The following is a 26207-nucleotide window of genomic DNA, read 5'->3' as shown; positions in this document are numbered from 1 at the left end:
TGTGTTAGCAATTTTATTGGGTTTTTTTTTTTTAAGTGTTTTACTTACCAGACTGAACAGTTTTTATGACTAGTTTAATGGGCTAGTTTAACAAAACAGGCCAAAAAAAAAAAAAAAGTGATCTTTATTTGTTACGCTTTAGTGTAACAATGGTGTGTTATATGCATGCAAAAAACATGCCATTGCACTGGTGTGGTAAGCACATTACACACAGTAATGCCAGTATTTGCCTCAGTGAAACGTATGCAAATACCAGCTTCTTGAAATTCAAGCTGCAAATCTTGAACAGGAAGCTGCTTGTCTCAGGATATTTTGTTGCACATTCCATAGCATGCTTATTGATGACAGCACCTTCGAATAATTCCATAGAAAGAAGTCTACTGGGTTCAGATCCAGAATCTGCCTGGTCAAGGGACAGACCCTCCACAGCCTATTTACTGCTGAGGAAAGGCCACATCCAAATACTGTAACTTCATTACTAAAATGTGGAATAAGGTTACAGTGCCTTCCTTTTCATGTAAGGATATGGTTCCAGAAAGTGGAGATAGGAAACAACATCACCACATTTTCAAAGGCTCATCCTAAATAAGTTCAGTTAGTATCTCCCCATTATTAAAAAAAAAAAAAAAAACACCGTGCCAACATAATCTGGAGCTAAAATGCTTGAGGAGAGGTCTGACCTTGCGAGGAAATCCTCAACAAGGCCTTCCCACATGCTGATGCTGGTGAGAAAAACTTGGTGTGCATGTAGATGCACTAGACAGGAGTTTTGTTTAGTCCACTAAAGACTGTTGTGGGTGTTAAAAAACTCCTTTATACGTAAAGTGGGACTCATCTGTCCAGCTTAACATTTCTGGAAATTGTGTTGTTGGCTGCATGCCACTGCAGTAATCAAGTTGAATGGACAAGTTGCAGAGAATGGTATTATTCAAAAAAACCTAGAGTTAACTAAAATAGTAAGGTTACATGCCCTCATCATGAAGAATGATATGCATGGGGTTCAGATGTAAACTCATCAGGCCTACAATCCTGTGAGTGGGCTCTGGCAACAATCAATGCTAGTACATTCTCTTCAGTTGTTGCTATCCTCATGGTGTATGCAGTCCAACTGCTTGCAGACTTACAAGGGATGTTGGTCCCCATTTAACACATCTGCCACCTAATCTCCTGAGCATATCTGAGTTGTGATGTCACCTAACTGGGTACACTCTCCAGTGATGATAGTTGCACTTCATGAGATTCACCTTATCTCATTGCAGAACCCAGAATTTTATTAATACAGTAGAAGTTATATTATCTGCCAGGGTACAGGACCAAGACGGATAATAGAATATTTACATTAAAACTATACATGCAATAGACTGGGTCATCTAACATGTTTATTTTATTACATAACCTAATGAAATTTAATTATTTATTTTTTACCGGGTCATCAAAAATCATTGTACAGATATCTACATACATACCTATTTTTAATATTGACTTACATTGGTCTAATAATGCCATAAATTTAAAAGAAAACAATATTACGTAATTAAATTTCTTTTCTGAAAAAGTCAATTTCTTTTGTTTCATTACCCCTCGAGCCTTTTGAGAGGCAATGTTACTTTTGTGTAAAATTTGTAACACTTGCGTAGCATTTATTTCTTGTACCTCTAACCACTCAATGCACTTTGACAACAATTTCAGCTTCAGTGGCTAATTACTTTTGTTGTTCCATTAGCAGCAGCTTTTTCTTCTTCAGTTTCAGAATCATCTGAAATTGTCACCACTCTTTGCACAATTTCATTGTAGAATAAAATTTCGCATCCAACGTCCATTTTATCTATATCCAGCCAATCATTTACTTCCTCCATCGAAATATTTTTAAAACTAGGAACATTCAAACATAACTACAAAATTTCAGTTTCTTTTGGAATGGTTTCTGTATCAGTTGAATATATTTCTAGCCACAACTTATTCCAGCTTCTTTGTATTGTTTGAACAGGAACATCATTCCAGGCATCAGTGACATTGAAAATTGCATCTTTTATAGTGTAGCTTTTTCGAAACCCTATCAAATCTAATTTATTTTCTGCCGAAACAAGTTTTTCAATAAACATTTTGAGATAATGACATTTCATACTTAATAATGCCTTGGTCAATCGATTGAATGAGAAAGGCAGTGTTTTGCTAGCAGAAAATGGCATGATATTTTTCTGTCATCACTTTTTAAATCACATAAGTGTATGGAATGGGTAGGTGCATTGTCCATCAATAGCAATGCATATTGTAGCAAACCTTTTGATGCCAAATGTGATCTTACATGGTACAAATATTTTATGAAACCAATCATGAAATATCTTAGCTCATCCATGCATTGTTTCGTGAGAAATATTTAATGGGCAAAGCATTTAAATTAATATTTTTAAATTATTTAGGCCTTTTTGGTTTTCCTATAACCACCAAAGGCAATTTATGACTACTGCTAGCATTAACACATACCATTATAGTGATGCGATCTTTTATCCCGGTGCCATATGTTCAGTCACGGAAGCCCGTGTCTTCTAATTAGGGCTTACAATACCAGGAATTTTCTTCCAGTATTCAAATACTGGTATTGATACAAAAAATACCAGTTTTTCGGTACTAATTAAAAAAAAAAAAAAAATAGTTTATACTCTAACGTCATAATCACAAAGGTGATTATGACGTCCTTATCTCTATTAGCAAATGTTCGATAAATCATCGATAGGACACCATGCAACATTGCAGCCTGTCCACAATTCTCGGGGTGCCTCTGTAACCAGGTGGGAAGGAGCAGCAGTGCGTAGCACATGCTTCTTGATTAGACCGGGGTTCGAGCCCATCACCACCAAATACGGAGGATGCAGAAAGGTCAGGGAATGACCACCGCATATCCCGGAGCAATATGGCCTTAGTTGTTAATGCTCCTAAAAACCAAATGACAAACAATTCTTGGACAACTTTGTGTCTGACCATATCGTAACTCCCAAGTCCCGTTCCTCCACTACTGACTTTAGTTCAACTCCAAGTGTATAAGTTATTTTGGGGTTGATGTTCCCCAGGTGCAAGACCTTGCATTTTGCTGAATTAAAGCATATAGCTGCCACTTTTCTGACCATCCCAGAAGTATATCTAGGTCACTCTGCTGCCAAGCAGAGCTTCTTCAATCATCAACTACTCTACTGATATTTAGATCATTTGCAAGTTTAGACATCACACCCTATATTCCTTCATAGATGTCATTTAAGATAATCAAAAACAGTGATTGCAATACTGATTCTTGGAGAACCCCACTTCTTACATTAATCAAATCTGAGAAATAACCATTTATCACAACCCCCCTGCCTAGTGCCCTCAAGCCATCGTACTATCCATCTAAGGATTCTCCCTATGATTCCACCCTGCTCCAACTTATAAAGTAACCACTCTTGTGGGACTGAATCAAATGCTTTGCTGATATCTAAATAAACAAAGTCAAAATTATTCTCTAAATCCAGCTCACGAGTGACCTGTCAAAATAGCTAACCAGATTTGTTAAACATTATTTTCCCTTTACAAAACCATGCTGTGTATCCTACAGAATTCCATTTCCATCTATATGATCCTGAATTCCACCCTTGATCATTGCCTTCAAGATTTTCCCTACTACTGAAATTAGACTGGCCGGTCAGTAATTTCCCCATTACACTCCTAGAACCACGTTTATGTTCCAATTTATGCCAATCCAACGGAATTGCTCCCAAATCCAGTGATGCTCTCATAATGGTTCAATGCACTCCCTTGCCGCCTCCTTTAAGATTATAGGGTATATGCCATCAACCACAAAAGCCTTACTCACCTGTGAGCACAAAAGTTCTCATTAAATCAACTTGTGAAATTTCATCATTAATTAAATTTTTCTTCAACTTCACTCCCATAATTTCACATTGACATGAAGGATTTTTCTTCTGTAAATATCAATGCAAAGTAACTTGAGTTCATCTGCAACATCAGTTGGGGTATCTAATACTATCCCACGCAATTACATTTGTGTCCGATCTGATTTGTCCTTCTCTTCTTTGCATTTATACATGTGAAGAATTCCTTAACTGCACTCTTTGCTCTCTTTATTCCTTATCCCCACTCTTTGATCTCTCCCAGACTCAAAAGATACTATAGTGAAAATTATACTTCTCTGAATAAAATGTCTTTCTCCTTCAGAAATGAACATAATTCAACCATGGAAGACCAACATGGAACAGAACATCAGTGTTCCACAAATTCTTCCCAAAATAAGAAATTGCCTGACTCCAATGAGATTTTAAAAGATAAACTTAGTCGGAAATTAATGAAATACTTTAGCTATATTTGCTAAAAAAGTTCAAAGTCTAGAAAATATGGACTGAGATAGTCTACAATTATCTCAGTACAATAGTACCAGAACAGAATCCGAAAGGAGTTTTCTGTCGCTAATCAAATATGTACCAAAATTAGATCCATTTTAAACGATCATACTATTGATTGCTTATGTTTCTTAAGAGCTCACTTTATTCGGACAGTTAGTGTGGATGCTTAAACATAATTAAACTTTGCAGTAACAATATATATTTTTTGTTGTTTTTAGAAAAAATATTTTTAATGATTTCTTCAGAATATTTATTTAAATATTGAATTCAAGTAATTACAGTACTTGTTTTTTCCTTACTTTATTAACTGTCAATTTATTGAGGGGGAAAAAAAAAAAAAAAAAAAAAAACCATTTGTTTTTGGAATACCGGTATCCCGGTTTCGTAAATTAAAAATACCGGTATTGTAAGCCCTACTTCCAATCAAGGACAGTCTCATCACGGTTGTCTAGTTGGTCTTTAACCCAACTTCGAACAGCTACTTCCTTCTGTAGTTTATTTTTTTTTACAATAAAAAGAAATTGCTGCATTATCCGCACTTAGCTTCTCACCCAGGATCAAAAACTGTCAAATACAATGGCGAAACTTAAAATTTGTCCAACCACCCAATGCTAGCCTTGAAGGATCTCCACCTAGTTTTTTTAATTGATTTCAATGGCTTTTTCGATTATTATAGGTCCCAACAATGGAATTCCTTGGTGATGTTTTTGAACAAACCATTGAAACATTTCAGTATCCAATTGTTCATTTTTAGCAAACTTTATTGTTTTATGACTTCCATGTCATAAAACAATGACATGGAAGTCTTCCATGACTTCCATGTCAGAATATACTTCAATAGAAGGGTATTTGCTGAGAATACTTGCTGATACTATCAAGACTATGTTAGGTAGGTTGGAACACAACTTGATGGCTGGAGTATACAGACTAATAAATTAACTGCAGCCACAGTAAGAGGTGCCAGTGATTCTTGCACTGCTTCCATAGGAACATGTAGCATCCTGAAAAGCACAGTGCTTGTGATTTCAAGGCCTGCTGGGGGTAGTCATGGAAAATGCACAGGCTATGTTACAATTACTAAAATGGTTTCATAATAGCTTCTGATAGGTTTACACTGAAACTGACAGAAATGACACTGCAAAACAGACTGCTTCATCTTCAACAATACTCAAAAGTACTAAAACCTTGTCAACAAAAAATTTTAAAAATTTGAAAATGATGCATTGTAAACTGATTAAATTTGGACTGCTGCATCACTTATAAGAAAATCATTACTTTCAGTGGAAACCTGTACATTGTGTTTCCCATTAAACAATAGAAAAGAAGCTTCTCTTATTTCAGACTTGCCGTGACTGTAGCAGTAGAATTATTTATGACTAATTCAGAATTACCCTTCTGACTTAATCTTCTATGGTAATCAATTTTGAAATGTGGAAGCAGAAGATTTTTTCCAACTGTTCGTTTAAAAAAAAATTACACATCACTTTTTTTCAACTCATTTTGACCTTGACAAATGTATGTTGGGCAAGTTTTACTAGTTTGGATTTTCATATGTTGACATAATATTTAAAAAGAATAAGCAAATTGCTTTATTCTAGTCCAAAGAAAGGAATATGAACAGCCTGCATTGAGTTACTTGGCAGGATTCTTTTAGTGTTTACACCAGAAGTCTTCAATTCAAAAATTTTCTTTTAGTTCAGGAACTAAATTTGCAAGAGATAATGCAACTCACTAGTGAGTGCTTGTTTAATCTTTCAGTTTCTTAACACTGAAAGAAGTTTTAACATGGTTTTTATCATCACTTCTAACCTCTTCTTTAAATAGACATTTTGGAGGCAGCCACTATTCTACCAGTATGGTTAAATATTTAATCAAAGACAGCTAACATACAGATACATGCCCTTCGCACTACATTAATCTACTCTTTTAATATACCCTTTTCCATTCCAGGTTTTAACCCAACTATAACAAATGCATTATCAGCATCAAAGTTGCCTGACAGTTTTCCAAAGAATCCCACATACTTGCAGGTTGGTCAGAAGACCATATTTTACTCTGTAGAACAGAGTTTAAAAAAAAGAAAAAAAGGCAAATAAATTCAATTATATTTAAAATGGTAAGTACATAAAATTAAGAAATCATTTTTCAATATAATATAGAATTTAAATAATATTTCTGCCTGCACAAACTTCAAAGTTGGCTGCAGTCCAGTAGAAAACAATTTAATAGTGACTCCATAGAACTAGTAAGACTCATGGCAGAGAAGAAAAATGCATGGGATCCATATAAATTATCTGTTGATGATCCTGCCCAGATAGCAAACAAACTGAATGAGTATTTTGCATCTACATTCAAACATGAGGAATTAAGGTGTGAAAATGCTAGAAGGTTATCAAATTGTAGCGGGGTACTTATGATTTTGTAATAACTGAGAACAAAGTGGAGGAAATATTGTTGAAGTTATATTAAAGGAGATGGCAAAGGAAGTAAGCAAACCCTTAGCCATAATTATGAGAGCATCCTTGGACTCAGGGGAGGTCCCCACAGACTGGAGATGTGTAAGTGTATCACCAATTCACAAAGGGGGATTGAAGGGTGACATGAGTAATTACAAACCAGTTAGTTTAATTTCTGTTTTAGGTAAAATAATGGCGTCACTGGTTAAAGATGCATTGCAGAATCATCTAGACAAGACTGCAGCAATAATTCAGACACAGCATGGATTTCTTAAGGGCAAGTCTTGTCTGACAAACTTGATGTGTACTATGTGTTCCAAAAATTTTGCATCCAATTCCTTTGGATGCAAAAACTATTTTGCATTGGATGCAAGAAATAATTTTGATATCATATACTTGGATTTCAGGAAAGCTTTTGACACTGTTGCACATGGAAGACTACGGTACAAATTGGAGCAGAATGGTATTAAGGGTAAGATGCTACAATGGATAAAAGGATGGTTGAAGTTGTTGTTGTTTTTGGTTTTTAGGAGCATTAGCAACTAAGGCCATATTGCTCCGGGATATGCGGTGGTCATTCCCTGACCTTTCCGCATCCTCCATATTTGGTGGTGACGGGCTCGAACCCCGGTCTAATCAAGAAGCGTGTGCTATGCACTGCTGCTCCTTCCCACCTGGCTACGGAGGCGCCAAAAGGATGGTTGAGTGGGAGAAGATAGTGGTAATCAATGGGTGCTGCTCTTCGTGGACTAATGTTATTAGTGGAGTCCCACAGGGTTTGGTGTTGGGTCCACTGTTGTTTTGTATATTTATCAATGACATTGATGAAGGTATATCAGGCTTAGTGTCTAAGTTTGCAGATGATACAAAGGTTGTCAGGGTTGTTAATGACAGTAATGGCAGTGTGCTACTGCAACAGGATCTAGAAAATTTGGGCATAAGGGCTGAGAAGTGGCAACTGAAGTTTAAAATTGCATTTCTCAAAGTACTGCATATGGGTAGAAGTAACTCCATAGAACTGTACCAACTGTGTGGTAGTACTACACAGTTAGTACATGGTAGAAAATTAAAAAGTACTTAAGGTGATAGAAAATTAAAGACCTGGGAGTAATTGTGCAGTCAGATATAAAGTTTTACGAGCAATGCAGACAGGCTGCCAGGGCAGGTCGTGGGGTTTTGTCAATGATATACAGGAATTTTGCTAGCAGGGAAAAGGAGGTGATTGTTCCTCTGTATAAGGCAATGGTCAGGCCACACCTTGAGTACTGCGTACAGGTCTGGAGGCCTCATTTTAGGATGGATGTAGATTTGCTTGAGCATGTACAGAGAAGGGTAACAAAATTGGTGAGGGGAATGAAGGGATTCTCTTACCAAGAGAGGCTTAAGTTCTGCAAATTGCAGCTTCTGGAGACTAGGCACCTGCGAGGTGATCTGATTGAAGTGTATAAGGCCTTGAATGGATTGAGCAGGCTCAATGCTGATGGGATTCTTCTACTTGTTCAGATTATGAACCTGAGGGAACAGATTCAAATTGAGGAAAAACAGATGTAGAAATAGATGTGCAGAAATTTGCCTTTAGTCAGTGGGTGGTTAATTGCTGGAACAAACTTCCATCTGTTGTTGTGGAATTTGATAGGTTAAATAAATTTAAGGAGGAACTGGACAAACATTTAGAGGGAATTGTTTTGTAATTTTTTTTTTGGCCGATTCTGCATAAACTCATACACTTGCATCACATGCCACTACTACTTTACAACATTGGCACTGGAAACAAGCTCTTTCAATATCATGGGAGTTTTTTTAAAGCTAAGGTAATGCTATTCACCATATTGTGAAAGAATAGCCACAGACTTTTGCTGCATTTGCCAAAAAAAAAAAAACCAAAGTAGATAGGAAAATACAAATTATATATGCTTCCCTCCTCGCATAGGTAAACTATCCAGTTGACCTTTGAATTTATTCAAACTGAAAGCCTCAACTACCTGTGAGGGCAACTTGTTCCAGCAATCAACAACTCACCGACTAAAAGGGGGGGGGGGGAAAAACCTTCCTACCATCTAGTCCAAATATCTTCCCCTGTAATTTGAATTTATGGCTGCTAAATCTGGAATTCTTTACAACAGTGAAAATTCTATTTTTGTTCATTTTACTAGCTCCTCTCAGAGTCTTATAAATCTCAATCTGAGGTGCCTGGTTGCCAAACTCTGTAGCCCACATAATCAGTGTCTTTCTTCATATGGTCACTATTTTGTTAGTCTTGCCTGTCCTTGGACCCTTTCAAGAAGTGCAATGTGTTTTTCAGATGAGATATCTATACTCAGTATTCCAAATGTGGTCTTACAATTGCCTAATAGAATGGGATTATGACCTCCCTATCTCTACAGGATGTTTGGTAAATCAGCGATAGGACACGTGGATATTCCTGGCTGCCTGTTTATACTGCTCAGGAAACTATATCTGCTCGTAACTCCAAGATCCCTTTCTTCTTCTGTTTTTCAACCCTACCAAGTGTGTAATTTATTTTGGGGTTACTATTTCCCAAGTGAAAGACCTTGCATTTTGCTGCATTAAAACATAGCTGCCACTTTTCTGACATCTCTTCAAGTCATCCTGAAGGAGTGCTGCTTGGCATTGATCATTAAAAATTCTGCCAATCTTTAAAGTTGTCTGCAAATTTTGACATCACATCATCTATCCCTAAGTCACCACAATGGGATAAAACTTATGCACATATTTTCCTTTTGGCCAGTGGGTATTTTTAATAAATTCAAGCAAGAACGAGCAAACTATTGGAGGGGATGGGCAAGCTCGAAAAGTTGTTTTTTTTCCCCTTCTTTTGAATGATGCTTTACAAAAACTTACTTTCATGCATCATTTGCTACCACTAATTCTAAAAAAAAAAAAAAAAAAAAAAAAAAAATTTTTATCACCAAAACAAATTTCACAACAGATGCTGATCACAACAAAAACTACACCTCACAAAGGAGAACCTTTGAGGGAATATACCACCTCATGTGGTATATTCCTTCAATTAGACAATTAATTAATTTTTTATTACAGTATTTATCCCAAATAATCAGCCTCTCTCCTATATCAGCAACCAGTTACGGGTTAAATGTAAACAATTCTTTGCAATATAAAGTTAAAATATTACTTTTTGTAAAAGAAAGTAGTAGATGTAATGAAATTACTGTATGCCTCCATGAAGCTCATGGAACCCAAAACTTAGAGCCTCAACGATGTGACATTGTTCTAATTAACATATGCAAAGCTCTGTTTATGTAACTGAGTGGTTCCTTATCTCCTGTTTATATACCATGCTGTAAACATGTCTTATTTCAAATCTTGGGATAGTCATAAGAAACTGACAATTTAAGTTTTATTTTTTTTTTTAAGTACAATAAGCAATGGTTATAGTGATCATGTTTGCAAATTGAATTTTGATTCTAATAAACAGCAATAATAATAATAATAAGCAAAAATAGATGAATATTATCCACTGGCTATAAAAATAAAGATATAAAGCACAAATTTACACTTTATTACTAATTACATGATACGTGAAAATCAGAAGAATATTATTCACAGGTTAGCAAAATAAACTTATACAGCTTAATTAATATACATTAATTAAGCATAACACTTTATATAATATGCTTACAATTTAAAATATGTAGTCACTCATTTTAGATTGCTTTCAATTATCATTATGCCTATTTATAGATTTTCCAATATTGTATAAGTCTATATTCATGATCACTTGTGCCAGTTTCTTCCAATGCTCTCCTCAGGATGGCTATAGCTTCACAAGTTTGCCGTTTTCTAACTAGAATTCGTTTGGGTTCACCTTCATTTTCCTCCTCCTCCTCGGCAAAATTATCAGTAACAGCCTGGGCAGTTTCTTCATCTGTTAAAGCTGTAGTAACTTATAGATCACCATTATGTCCACCCAATCATTAAACTCCTGTTCACCCATGTCTTGGGGCTTTTCAACATGATCAGTATGGTGACTTAGTTGACCATCATGAATAATTAATCTACATTTTTTGAAACAGTTGCTAATGCAGGTTTCGGAAACCTCATTCCAGGCACTCATTGCATGTGAAGTGCATCTAGAACAGTTATCTTCTTTGTGATATTGGACGATGTTCCCAAACCATCATCAATGGATGATTCTTCATCCTCATATCTGATCTAAAAAATGTCTTAAAGGTTTTTATTATTCCCTGGTCAAGAGGTTGAATCAGTGATGTGGTATTTGAAAGTAGTAAAACTAATTCAATGTTTTGCAGGTCGACTTTGGATGAGCTAGGCAGTTGTCCAAAACCAATGCAATTTTTTTTTCTTCTTATCCAGTTGCAAATGTCATTTACAAAGATAATCTTCAAATAAAGAGGCTGTCATCCAAGTGTTGGCATTACTGGCATACTCAACTATTTTACTCCTTTAAAACATCTAGGCAATTTATTTTTGCCTATAACTAACAGCTTCATCTTGATGGTTCCCATCATGTTGCACATTAAAAGAACTGTAATCCTGTCTTTGATCTTCTTTCCTGCAAAAGCAGAGGAATTTTTAAAAATCATGCAAAGGTCTGAGGTAGCCCTGTAGTACAACTGCTTCATCTGTATCAAAAATGTCTTCAGGATTATAAGTGATTAACACAGTTTGCCAAGAGGTTTGCAACCAGTTGTCAGCTGCAGAACAATCTGAATCCTGTTTTTCTCCGTGAAGTTTTTTTGTAAACAACATCATGCTCCTCCTTCCATCTCGTCAGCCATCCATCTATCACCTTAAAAACTCTTCGTGTAGTTTTTCAGCAAAATCATTAGTTTTTTGAAGAATACTAAGATTGCTTGGGGCATTAAAGGAGCAGGCCTATTTGAACCAAATAAACTTCATCTACTGTTTGGCATTTTCCTACACACTTCCTTTTTCTGGTTTTGCTAATCACATTAGTGTTTAATGCGATTTTAATAAAAATTACTGAGGCACTCCTATTTTACTGCTGCTTCCCTTTGAGACGTATTGCTTAAGTTTAATTTGTTGTATGTTTCTATAATTTGTAACTTATCTTTTACACTCAAATTCACTCTGTTCACTGTTATTTTTTTTTTTTTAGGTAGCACAAAATTTAAAACACAGTAAAAAAGATAAGCGTCAATTGATAACAAAGCACACACAAATTGGAACTAACATGACACATGCCAGTGAGAATTGGAGTAAAAAGTTTACGAAGTTTAGATATAGGAATGAAGAGCAGATTCTGAAAAGTTTTTTTATATGATTGAAGATTTCATTGAAAGGGAAAACACATTTCACCATAATAATGTAAAAACACACAGAATTCCAGCTATTGGTATTATCGCAAATGCAATAAGGTCGAGTTTACTACCTGTTTATAACAGGTTGTGCAAACAAAAAAAAAAAAAAAAAAAAAACCCAATAAACCAAAAATTGTTTTATGGTTGTGACCTCTAAAAATGTGCTTCAGAAAAATGGAGGGTTTCAGAATTGATTCTTATAACCAAAAGATGTGATTCTAATAAACAATGAAAGTGTAGTGAATTTTATTGATGATTTTAAATCGGTTCTTTGAAATTTAAATTTTATAAAGCAGCTGATTCTAATAACCAGTGATCACTATAACTGGCACTTATTGTATATGAAACATTGCTGTTCAATATATCTTTAAAGTAGAGCATTATTAAAACAAAAACTACAAGTAAGAGCACATTTGTCATTTTAAAAACTTAACCCATTTTGTCAGAAAAGACAGTAAAACTGGAGGGGGGAAAGGTGCAAAATGAAATTTGCTTATAATAAAAACACTAGCTTAACAATTCATGCCACTTATGTATTCATTTAAAAAAAAAAAAAAAATACCTTCACTTTATTCAAGCTACACTCAACTTGATCACCAGGTCTACGAAGAGGACCAGTAATTACAGCTCTACCTCGACCAAATCCTCTCCCTCTGCCTGTTGCCATCTTGCAGTTACATTAATTTTAAAAAATGTTATCTGAAACATGATGCATAAATTAATGCTTATGTAATATTTTTAACCAACATAATCAGTTTAACCAAAAAAAAAAAAAAAAAAAAAAAATCAAATCAATGAGCTTACTTTAGGAAATACTGTATTAGTTAAGTAATCAAATGGAAACAATAACATTGTACTAATAATATGTATAGTGCAAAAGGTAAATGATATGTTTACAGTTTTGCTGCTGAAACTATACAGCAACCTTTGGTTTAATCTCATCACTGCAGATGCCACTTCCTATAAAAAACTGTTATTAAACATGGTCATATCAATTCTATCATGGTTGGATGAAGTTCTTATTTTGTCAGCTACTATTAAAAAAAAAAAGGTATAGAAACACAAAGGCTTTTATTAATATTTGTGTTCATAAGTACAGAAAAGGGCAACAAGATTGGTGAGAGGAACAAAAGGGTGTGCTTATGGAGAAAGGCTTCAATTGGATGAAACATCCAGAACTAAGCACTAAGTTCTGCAAGTTGCAGCATCTGGAGACTAATCACCTCATAGGTGCCTAGTTGATTGAGGTGTACAAGGCCTTGAATGGTTTGAGCAGGTTCAATGCTTACGGGATATTTCCGCTTGCTTAGACTAAGAACCTGAAGGGGCATAGATTCAAATAGAGGAAAGACAGTTGTAGAATAGTTGTGCAGAAGTTTGCCTTTAGCTAGCGGGTAGTTGATTGCTGGAACAGACTTCTTGCCATCTGTTGTTGTGGAAGTTGATAGCTTAAATAAATTTAAGGCTGAACTAGAGAAATATTTGGAGTGACCAGATGGGCAAAATGAGGTTTTTTTTTTTTTTTTTTTGGCTGATGCTGTATAAGCTTGCTTTATTATTAGCCATATAGCACAAGCAAGCCTGAAACTTATTCTGCACCAGCCAAAAAAAAAAAATTCTGAGAGAGAGAAAAACAAGTAGAAGGGAATCACCAAGAAAGAGAAGAATGATGATATCCAGCTCAGGACCCTGGGTGTGCCAAGCCCATACTCACCAGATGTAAGCCCCCTGGGGTTTCTTGCATTATATGCCTCAACTAATGCTGATAAGAAAAATTAATGCTTCTAGCTCTAACATCAAAAACTAAGTTTTATGTAGAGAAAAATGAAACAATAAGATTCTTCTAGGATTCAGCATGAAAAAAAAAATTATTTCTACTTGCTGCCAAACCCACCTAAGAGAAGCAGTCTAAATATTAATGCTTTTAATCCAGGTTGTACCAAATTATAGCCTCAACTTTCTTTTTACTAATTAGGTCAGACTAAAGATGGTCATAAGAAAAATCTCAGAAAGCCTTGGCCTCTTCTGATGCCTCATTAAAGTCACTACTAGACTTGCTCACCGATCCAAACACAGCCCTGCAACTAACTCAATGATGCTTCTAAATACTCATCCCTGCTATTACTCCATCACAATACAGCATTACAACTGACTAAACAATGGCTGACTAAACAATGGAGTACATATTTGTGAATGTATTGGCATAACAGGTATAGTATCATTTGTTTTTATGCAAAAGCAAGTATTGCCATGTCACAGTGTACACAACACAGGACAAGAATGTCGATATACATTATGGAACGAGATCGCTCCCTAAGCATTGTCCCAACTTCGCTGGAGACAATGCTCAGGCAGTAACCATTCTTCATACAGAAATGAATCCATTAGACACGCAGAGCAAGACTTGTTGATCCACTACATTGACTCACAGGACAGATTCAGTGTGCCTTTTGCATAAAAAAAAGTGATACTATACCTATTATGCCAATACATTCAGGTGTGTTTTTTTTTTTTTTAAGGTTTGCTTTGGCTGCTCGCAGCCAAAGGCAAACCTGTAAAAAATAAACTTCCCCAAACTACATATAACTATTGTTCCCCTCTGAGACTGTTAGTTCTTTCATTGTGCTCACTGTTTGGCATAATTTTTTTTTTCAAATGAATTATGGGCTAGCCTGATGACCTTTATAAACAGAATATTTGCATATTTCAGTCACACAACTTCCGGCTCCTCTGATTTTTGGTAAGACAGTGTATCATGTTTGTAAACTTAAGTATTCTATACTCAGTTTCCTAGTGTTGCTGCATGAAAAATCCAAGTTTCTGGGGGAGGGGAGACACCTTGCAACCCTCGTCTGAGAGGGACTTGTTCAACCACAGCAAAAAAAAAAAAAACTGGTTGAACCCCACCAAATTTTACAGGATTTGAACCCAGGTCTTTTCCACACTGCATGTAAGGATGGTGACTAACCTACATACTACCCATATGGCTATCACATTCAGCCGTGAAAAAAAAAAAAAAAAAAAAAAAGTTATTCACTCATCATACATATATCCAAAAACAAACAAGATATTCACAAAGAAAGTAATATATAGAATATTTCTAAATCAAGTGCATTCTTTGGAATGCATGACCAGGATAAGACTCAAGTCAAAAATATCAAATTATCAAGGAGAATACATTCCCTCCCCAAAAAAAAATTTTTTAATTAATTATCTATCCCAAATTAAATTTTTACATATTCCTGGAATGGGAAAATACATGTGGCCCATGTTGTCAGAGCAGATTGCCACTGTTGTTTATCCCTCCTCTCCTTGTCATGAATTGTCCACTTTTGCTGCAGCACATACCATGCTAAGCAAGATTGAAACTAAGTCTGAAACAGCAACCCCAGAGCAACGTATCAACTCTGTGGTACTACACTGACAGTGGTAGATAATGAAAGGGACCTGGGGGTGGTTGTGCAGGCAGATATGAAGTTTTTTGAGCAGTGCAGACGGGCTGCAAGAGTAGCTCATGGTGTATTGCCGATGATATATAGGAATTTTTCTAGCAGAGATAAGGTGATTATTCCCTTGTATAAGGCAATGGTCAGGCCACACCTACAGTACTGTATACAGGTCTGGAGGCCTCATTTCAAGAAGGATGTAGAGATGGAACAAGTACAGAGAAGGGCAACAAGATTAGTGAATGGAACAAAGGGGTGCTCTTACGAAGAAAGGTTTAAGTTTTGCAAATTACAGTGTCTGGGGACTAGGCACCAGCGAGGTGATCTGATAGGTGTATAAAGGCTTGAATGGTTTGAGCATGCTCAATGCTGATGGGATTCTTCCTCTTGCTCAGAATAATCACCTGAGAGGGCATAAAATCAAATTGAGAAAAGACAGATGTAGGATAGACGTGAGGAAATTTGCCTTTAGCCAGCAGGTGGTTGGTTGGTGGAATAGACTTCCATCCCTTGTCGTGGAAGTTGATAGCCTAAATAAGTTGAAGGCTCAGCTGGACAGGTATTTCGAACAAACAGAGGGGTGAAGTGGAAGTGGTTATTTTTTAATTTATTTTATTATTATTTTTTTTTTTATTTTTGGCTGATGCTGCATAAGCTTGCTTTCTTGCATCAAATGCCTCTACTAATGCTAAAGTCAGAACCAGTGATGGCTTATGATACTGTATAAAAAAGTGGTTTAAACTTACATTTTGAAACTTTAAAATAACTAAAAAAAACGTGCTTAAAAAAAAAAAAAAAAAATCCATCTTCAGCTCTTTGTTTTAAACAATTTTTCGATAAACTTCTGATTAAAAAGTGGTATGTCTATAACAAATTCTTTTTTATAAAAGCACAGTTAAGGCTGGCACTCTTCCCTTGGCTCATTATATTTCCTATATAAAAATATATCTATTGTTTCAATTTTTCATTATATACTAGTTCTTCTATACTCACTACCTTGCTATAATTACCACAATGAAAGTGTAGAAGAACCTTTTACACTGGAAGAATTGTCCGTTGCACTGGAGAAAACAAAAAATAAGGCACCCAGATATGATCTCACTGACTTTGAAGTGGTAAAAAAGCTCTTCACCATCCACCCTGACTGCCCCTTGGTCCTCTTCAACAAATTCCTTGAATAAGCAACATTTCCTACTCTCTGGAAGAGAGCCTCCCTCAGCCTTATCCTGAAGGGCCCAGACAAGCTGTTAACAGCTTCAATTCCTATTGGCCCATAGCACTCTTACCTGTACTCTGTAAGATCTTTAAACATTTACCTTATGAAAGAACACACCAAAATTACCTCGCTGCAAACTTGGGGTCAAATCAACAATATGTCTTCAGAAAGGGATCCTGTGCAAGGATGCCCTCTACTCTAACAGCTGAGGTCCACTGCCATGGACCAGAAGTTCTTATTAGCAATCTCCATTGACTTCAGTGGGGCATTCAATACCATTTAATAGCCGAGCATCCTGAGGCATCTTCGGCAGGCTGGGATTCCCTTAAATCTTTATCACTGCCTCCAAGAAATATCACTGCCACAAAGAAATATTACATCATCACGTCTCCAGGGCTGCCCCAGCCCCTCTGTTTTGTACAGTTGTCCTAGATGAACTACTAAATCTGGAAGTAGAGCACTCCACCAGAGCACAGCTAGATGCAAAATCAACATCTGCCTTAACACAAATCCAGACATGGTTGTATCTTCACAAATTGCAAATTTCAACCAAGCAAATGCAAGCCCTTCTGATTAAAGGAACCTAGAGTCCCAGAAGATCACCAATCGTACACCTTAATAACCAACCCATTAAACTGGTAAAGAAGCTCAAGTTTCTCGGTGTGATCATTGACGATAAACTTCCATTTTATCCTCACCTTGTCGACTTGGCTGGAAAGATAAGCAATCCTCATTAATTGTTAGGATTTTCAAATGCAATTGGGGACTAAAGCACTGCCTTGGCCACCATCTATTAGGCTACTTTCATTCCGGAGGTATGCTATAGTGCCGATATTTGGTTTCACAAGGCTATTATCAATAAAAACAAAAGGAAGCTTGATTCCATCTAGCTGCACATTCTATTTGCCATCACCTGAACTTGCTGCACCAAGGATACACCTGCCCTTCAAGTACTGGCTGGGGCCATGCCACTTCAGCTCAGAGCCATTGCAGGGGAAGGGGCCTCTGTTACTGGTTCAGTAAATCTCTTCCAGCAACAATGCTATATTTCACACTGAACCCAACCAATAATTGGACAAAAGAAGAATTATACTCGCCTCATTCAAATTTGGCAAGATGACTGGAATACCACCCTTTAAAGGGTTGGCTACAAAGAGGTTCATTCCTGAAGTCACCATCACCTTCCTGCAGCCACCCCCTTGGTTTTCACTGGGTCTCTATGCTACTTATCTTCTCATGGGATAACAGAAGCTTGCAGACCTGGGCCTCACCAACAGTTCATCCTGTGTTTGTGGCACCCTCAAGAACCGGGTGCATGTGCTATACCACTGAAAATTACCATCCATTCAGAAGCATCATGCTGACGACCCTTCACTCCCTCCCACATAGATGAGCAGCACTCTCCCCATTTGCACAGGCAGCCTTCACACACACAGATCTCTTCTCTCTAGAAACTGAAATATGGGGGGGGACAGATCAACACCGCCACACCTTGGTTGGGAGTCCAACCACAATTTAAGCCTTTTCACAACATCGCCTTACTCCCATCTTCCTGGTAAACCAAAAATGAGAACTGTGCAGGCATCCTCTTCAGGGCACTGAATCTGTCAAAGTTTCCTTGCACCTGTATACCACCTTTGGTCTGGTGCAGCTGACATTTGGCTTTCCAGATGTGGGATTCACCTTTGCAGACCTCCCTTCTGCAAGCTGTCTTCCTTTCTCAGGCCTTCAATGAGCCAGAGAAAGGATTGTAGAGCGAGGACAAATACATTTGAATTATGAAATACCTTTAAAGCAAAAAAATCACAGGAGGCGGCTGCCAAAATGGATGAATGTGAAGGTAGCTGGTTAGACAGAGCAGAAATATGTAGGATGGGATAGTTAGTGACAAAGTACTGCAACAGGTACAAATAAGTTTAGAGAGGAAAGGCTGTGTATGAGAGCACAAGAGTGTAAAAAATTGAGACGAGAAATTTTGCACGTATGTGAATAAACAAAGTTCTAAGAAAGTTGATCATTATACCATTCTCAGAAGAAACCATTGAGTTTAATTATCAGGCCATCATTGGACTCAAGAGATTCCTTTGGATTGCAGAAGCACCAATACATAAAGATGGTTCTAAGGGTGAAATCTGTAACTACAGACCAGTTAGTCTGACTTTGGTGGTAGGGAAAATCTTAAAGACAATGATTAAGAGTGCAATTCAGGGAAATTTAGATAAATGTGGCATTCTGAAGGACACACAACATGGCTTGGTTAAAGGAAAATCATGTCAGTTATTTTAACATAGTTACTAGTGAGCTGGATATAGGGAACAATTTTGACACAGTTTATATGGATTTTAGCAAGGCATTTGACTCAGTTCCTCATGAAAGGTTACTGTATAAACTGGAATATGTTGTGATTAGTGGAAAGATTCTAAGATGGGTGGTTGCAGGGCAGAAGGCTGTGATTAATGGATCATCTTCAGAGGTGGTTACCCCAAGGATTACTCTTTGACTACTGTTTCTCATTCTCATAAAAGAGATCGACGACATGATGTCAAACTTTGCAGATGACGTAAAGATTGGTAGGGTCATTAATGATCATTGCCAGGCAATGCTCCTACAGGACGACTTGAACAGACTTAGAAAGTAGTCAGAAAAGTGGCAGCTACATTTTAATGCAGCAAAATGAAGTCTTACACTTGGGAAATAGCAACCTCAAAGTAAATTTATACTTAAACAGTGGAGAAAGAAAGGGAGCTGAGAGTTATGAAGTTTTCTGAGTAGTGTAAACAGGCAGCCAGGAAAGCCCATGGTGTCCTATCGATGATTTATCAAACATCGATCCTGTAGGGATAGGAAGGTCATAATCCCACTCTATAAGGCAACTGTAAGGTCACATTTGGAATACTGTGTTCAAGTATGGGGACTTCATCTAAAAAAAAAAAGGCACTGAGCTTCTTGAAAGGGTCCAAACTTGCATGATGAGATTGGCAAAATGGCAATTGTATAAACAAAGATTGATTAAATGACTTACAGAGCTTGGCAACCAGGCACCTCAGAAGTTATTTGGTTTTTTTTTAGGAGCATTAGCAATAAATCCATATTGTTCCAGGGATATGCAGTGGTCATTCCCTGACTTTTCCACATCCTCTGTATTTGGTGGTCAAGGGCTCGAATCCCGGTCTAATCAAGAAGCGTGTGCTACGCACTGCTGCTCCTGTCCACCTGGCCACGGAGGCACCACCTCAGAAGTAACCTGTTCAAGATTTATAAGGCTCTGAGAGGGGGTTAGTAAAGTGAATGAGGGTGTAATTTTCACTGTTGTCAAGGGTTCCAGAACTAGTGGCCAAAAATTGCTTTTCTTTTTTTAGTTGGCTAGTGCAACAAAAGCCTCTAGTTTCCTTGCATTATGTGGTGAATACTGTTACTATTAAATCAGCCAGACTAGTTTTAGGTCTGTGCATCATGAACAGCTTTGTAATTTGTGCCTCTAACTTTCAGTGACAAGAGGAAATCACCTTGAGAGAGAGATTGTGGAAAAAAAAAACTTCATGATTAACGATATAAATTTATTGTACAATAAAGTCAGTTCTGCTTTAACAAGGTACACATGTTTCTAAAAATCTCAGCATTATGGTATTTCGTGCATTAAAAACAGGGCTTATGGAAAAAATAGAGATAAGGGCAGAGCACTAAAATAAAAAAATAAAATATCAGTCTGGTTAAGTAAAACACAGGCCTAGACACCTGAAACTTCTAATAAATAAATATTAGAGTAAATATAGCACTTTATCTTGACAAGATACCTTGTATTGGTTGGAGACTATGTATGCTTACATATATAGCCTAATTAATACTGTAATATATGCATACTAACTGATATTTCAGTTTAGATTTTTTTTACTATAAATTTTAACAGTAAAGAAAAGATAAGCAATCAATAACGACAAACACAGCACACACAAATTGCACTAGTGAGATACAGATTAACAAGTTTATGAAGCTTAAAAAATAGGAATGAAGAGAAGATTCTGAAAATCTATTTTATATTTTTTAAATGAGTGAAGATTTCACCATAATTATGTAAAAACCCAGAGAATTCCAACTATTGGTTTTTAATCATAAATGCAATAAGACAAGAGTTTACTATTCATTTATAATTATATTGCACTAACAAAAAAAAAAGTAATAATTATTATTATTTATTAGGGTCACCTATAATCGATTACACCTACCCATATTTTGGGTCTGTAAATTGCATGTGTTCTCTGGTCAATTTGCCTGTTTTGCTGGATGAAAAAACCAAGTTTATGGGGGAGGGGGGTGTTGTTGTCTACGCCTGAGACACACTAACTCAGTCAAAGTGAAAGAAGACCATTAAAGTTCCTCGCATCACTCAAGAATTTCAACCCAGGCCTTTTCCATCCAGTGTGGGGAAGATGGTGACAATACCATTGTGCTACCCACATAGACTGCACTAACAAAAAAGCCCAATAAACCAGGAACTGCAAGTTGTTTTTGTTTTATGATAGTGACCTCCAGAAATGTGCCCCTCTGTTTGCACTGTCCTGCCTCACAATTTCTGTTTGAACAGAAAAATGTGAGCTCCTGAAAATGTCTGCCTACAATATCACCTGTTATCTTGTGAATACAACAAATGACAGTGTCAACGACCAATACAACTACAGTAAATGAAATATAGCCATCATACGTTTGATGGTTTTTAAGCTTTGTAGCTTTGTATGCATTCCTGCACAGGTCACTACATTCAACTTAGTGCCAGGTTTTGCATTCACCTGTGTTATCAGACAAATTGCACATGAGCCAATTCAAAAATTGCATTACTCTTTGTTCCCTAATACATCAGTCACACTTGGGCAAATTTGCATCGTTAGAATGTGCATTATAGCAAAACTGACTATACAGTATAAGTGATCAGAGAACATAATCAGGAAGTCAAATATATAAACTATATTACTGCCAAAACTGAATTAGTTTCCTTTTTACTGCACTTTATAAAATTCATCAAATTTTTGCCAAAGCCAGCTATCTAAAGATGCATCCAATTTTTGCCAAAGTTATATGATATATTTTTAAAATTAGGTTGCATTTCATCATATTGGCTATGAATTTTTTTTTTTTTTTTTTTGCTTCAAAATTTTCTCACAGCCTAACAAGTTGGTAAAATCTGGACCTGGAATTAGCAGGTAAACCTGAGTGTACATGTGCAATTAACTTCCATGGTTGAATTAGTGAGCACAATAAACAGCTAATCATGACTGATTGTCCCTTTAACATACATGACATCACTGTTGTAGTAAATATTAGTGTTGGAAACGTACATATATTTCTCATGCCTGGGGCAGTTCCTTATATCTTCCTCATATCTGCACTGGGCCTCTGATCATAGTACCAGCACTGACAAACCAGTCATGCAACTGTTGGCAACAAAGAGAATATCATCTGGTCAAAATCAGCTGTGACTGGCCATGTGCATAGAGTATCTCAAATGATAAAAACAGGGAAGAAAATGGTTTTCCCTAAGCTTTGATGATGAAAAGAATTCTTGGGAAGTTTATAAAAATAGTTAACTAGTTCCAGCTGGGTGCTCAAAATACAGGGAGATTTTTTTTTTTTTTTTATTCATTTCAAGAACAAAAAAACTGCTTAGAAACAGAAATTAATACCAGAATGTATATTTAGGGGTGTTGTTAAAAAAAAACTCATGCCACAACATGTATCCTCCACATTTATCAATACTTTGTTGCAGTATGAAATTGCAAAGAATGTGCTCTAACATTTCTTCTGAGATGGTAAAAATTATCTTCAGTCAATTCCTTCAGCACAGGAATGGTTCATAAATTCTTCTAAAACACTCAGTTTTTGAGATAACCCCATAGATAAAAATCGCATGGGTTTAAATCGGATGACATGGGTTTAAACGGATGAGGCTATGCCTAAGGAACCACCCTGTTATCGAAAATTATCTCTGAACTGCAGGACAGCTGTGGAAAGTAGTCAATGTTGCCAACAAAAATAAAGTAATGACATTGTTAGTATAAAAAATTTGAAGCTTAAAAAAAAAAATTGCACAGAAATAGTACAATAAACAAAACAATCCTGTATAAACTATTTAAAGTTCTAGTTTGCTTTAGCAAAAAAAAAAAAAAAAAAAAAAACCCGACTTTGTTGAGTTCCCAATTTGCTTAAACAGCAGCTGAACAGTTCCTATTTAAATGAATTTGAATTTTATTGTAGTTTCATTATTTTTGTTTAATTTGATTTATTTAATAAAATGCTTGAATGTAGCAGTAGCACCAGAGTTGGCCTGTCCATATAAATGATCTAAGCAGTCACTGTAGTAGCATTCAAGTTCTGTAGACTTGTTTTTTTGTGAAAGCCAATTCACATGAAGAAACAAAGGGTGATAGCAGCTCAGACAGTCACTCTCACTTCCACTAATTGTATTCACTAACTATGCTGGACTGTACTTTCTGATCCTAACATCACTAATAAAAGTTTCTTGTACCAGAAGTAAGTCAACAGTAATCATAAAAAATGTGTTAGCTTCAACACACTTGTTAAGCAGATAATCAGAGACAGTGATTAAGCAACCATAATGCCATGAACATTCTCTCATTAATACTTCAAATTGGCTATAAAAAAGGTACTGCAAGTAAAATCGTTGAAATAAGTTCATTGCCTAATGAAACTTTTTAAATAGGAATGGAATTTTGCAAGAATGCTTTACAAAATTTAGGTATTAACTTAGGAAATTAGGAAAAAGTGCTGCTTATTTCAGAGATAAAGCAGACAAATTCTAGCAAACGTCTTCACCACAAAACTTAGGTATAAACAAAATTTTGGAAGGAATTGGATGTTTAGCACACGTGCTACATAATACAATGCACATCTCCTTCTCATATACTCTCAATTATGTTGAAGTTAGACTATTTTCATGTTGAAGTTAGAATATTTTGCTATTTCAGCACTGTCAGAACTGAAAGTCCTCAGATGCCAGCATATGAATGCAAGTTATTCTTTCACAGTCAAAGGAAAGCTAGATAGGCACAATATGGACTTAGCAGCCCTTGTGCCATTAAACAATATACCAGCAACCAAGCTAGATTTCCTTGGAAAATACAGTGGAAACAATCCTCAAACTACATAAAGCACTCATATCATACTTACTTTTTGAAGAAATTACTCCAAAAATTCTAGAAACATTTTTTATGGATTCACTGAGTAACTTACATGTATTGGGTCTAAAGCCCACAGTAAACCTTTAAGAAAATTTTACAAATTGAAGGGGGATAGAAAAGTATTAATCAAATCGTTGTTCATTTAAAAGCAATCTGCTGATTATGTGAAAGAAAGGTTGTTTCCAATAAGTGATAAGTCCATTCTTAACAGATATTTCTGAACTTATAACAAAAGTTATAATTAGAAGCCAAAACTTCTTTTACACTACTCATAATTATTTAATTAGGTATGTCAGTTTCAATTTGGGACAAGCTGAAGCCACTAAGTATTTAAAAGAGAGAAATTGAAATAAATAAAATAAATGTTTAGTCAGTGTGCTATTCTAAATAAAACCATAGCACAAGAACTTTAATAGTCAGCAAAACTACTGTGGAGGAGGGACTAACAGTTGATACAGTATGGTTGTTAAAGGTCCTGTGGGAATCTATTTGGAAATTACACAGGAGACTGCAAAATTTATAGCTGCACTTCTGATATCAATCTCACTTAGGCTGGAAGATAAAGCTTCATCACAAGTGGTTGTACATTCTTCAGCAAGTCCAGTTCAAGGAATAAAGCTCCAAACTGTCTGTTAATTTTTTAACATCTGTGTTGGGAACTATGCAAATGCTCACATTAAACATTTTTCTTTCAGTGAATGTTCAGTGGAGCAAAGGAAAAGAACTCACTGGACACAAAGAATCTATATCAGTGTATGTATACACAGTGTTTCAAAAACAATGGTAAATAATTTAAAGGTGAAAAGTACAAACTAAAATAAACAAAAAAGTCCCAGTGAACATCAGGCCACAAATGAATTGTTTGAGATAATGCACATTTTCTGTTAAGAGCCACCACTGAATATGGGAGCACTAGTTTAGCAAAAAGCTGTGAATACGCTAAGAGTGGTTTTATTAAACATAAGATAATACATTTTTAATTTTTGGTTTCAACACCACAGGATTTTACAGATGTTACATGATGTTCTAACACCCTTTCCTCAACATCAGGTGTTATGCTTCTGGGCCTACCTGCTCGTACTCCATGTGCAAAGTGCCCATGTTCTCTTAAGGCATTAATGTACCCTGATGAATGTGCGCCTGTTGGGCTGCCTTCGGCAGGGAAATGCTTCTTGGTACAAACGTGCAGCCTCAAGTGCACTGCCGTTGGCTTTACCATACATGAAGTGTATGTCCACATACTCTTTGTTGCTGTAACCTCCTTCCATGTTGACTATCCTTTGACGAGTACTAGTATGCCTGCTACGTCTCAGAGCATTGAGAGAGAGGAAAGGGAAAGAATGCACATAACCTAAACAAACAAGTCAGTGGTGGATCCCAACTCTGTACAGTTCACCTTGTTAGTGGTGGAGCCCAACTAGAAAGGTGCAATATCTCGAAAACAATTCACTTAAGAACCCATGTTTACTAGGCTTTTTTGCATATTGTAGTCTGTACAGTTCACCTTTAAATTATTGACTATCACTTTTGAAACACCCTGTATATATCACCCCAGGGGCTCACACCTGGTGAGTGAGTATGGGCTTGCACACCCAGGGTCCTGAACTGGACATCATTCTTCTCTGTCTTGGCAATTCCTCTCTTTTTTTGGTTGGTGCAACATAAGCCTCAGGCTTCTTTGCACCATATGGCTAATAATAATATTAAATTATGTATTGCAAGATGAACAAAAAACTACTACATCATCAAAACAAATAATTAAAGGAATTATTTTGATGTACCTAATACCCAATTATGTTATTTACATTTCCTTATTTTATAACTACGACAACACAGTAACTTTTATGTTGAAATAAAATAAAAAAATTAAATGTTTATTCCTATCCAAACTGCTTTGGAACTTCCACTCAATGAAAAATTCATAAGCAATTTAAGGTGCCAAGCATTTTACTGGTTAGCGATTAATATTTACCTTTTATTAATTCAGTGCTTCTCAAAGTGGGCAATATCACCCCCTGGGGGACATTTGAATTATCCATGGGGGCATTAGGCATGTAAGGGGGCAACAGGGGCAGATGGAGCACCATCAATGATTGGCCGTTACAAGGGTTTTATGGCTTATTTAAAAAATGCTGTGCCAAATATCATTACTGTCCACTGTGTCATTCACCATCAGCATTTAGT

The 26207-nt window shown here is 36.3% G+C and overlaps 1 protein-coding gene across 1 annotated transcript in view; it reads right to left on the bottom strand.

The window, feature by feature from the left end:
• The window catches only part of LOC150074906 (CBP80/20-dependent translation initiation factor-like), a 68853-nt gene that overhangs the window by 39409 nt on the left and 3237 nt on the right, over nucleotides 1-26207 (bottom strand). The window contains exon 2 of the mRNA XM_090389351.1: nucleotides 12734-12870. Coding sequence (XP_090245477.1) covers nucleotides 12734-12838 — 105 coding nt within the window. The 5' untranslated portion in view covers nucleotides 12839-12870. The remainder of the gene's footprint in view (nucleotides 1-12733; nucleotides 12871-26207) is intronic.

Source organism: Mastigoproctus giganteus, unplaced genomic scaffold, assembly GCF_048544385.1.
Source record: "Mastigoproctus giganteus isolate SK-2022 unplaced genomic scaffold, ASM4854438v1 scaffold_15, whole genome shotgun sequence".
Classification (NCBI taxonomy): Eukaryota; Metazoa; Arthropoda; class Arachnida; order Uropygi; family Thelyphonidae; genus Mastigoproctus; species Mastigoproctus giganteus.
The sequence above is the reverse complement of the archived record's forward strand: the minus strand, read 5'-3'. Positions and strand labels throughout refer to the sequence as shown.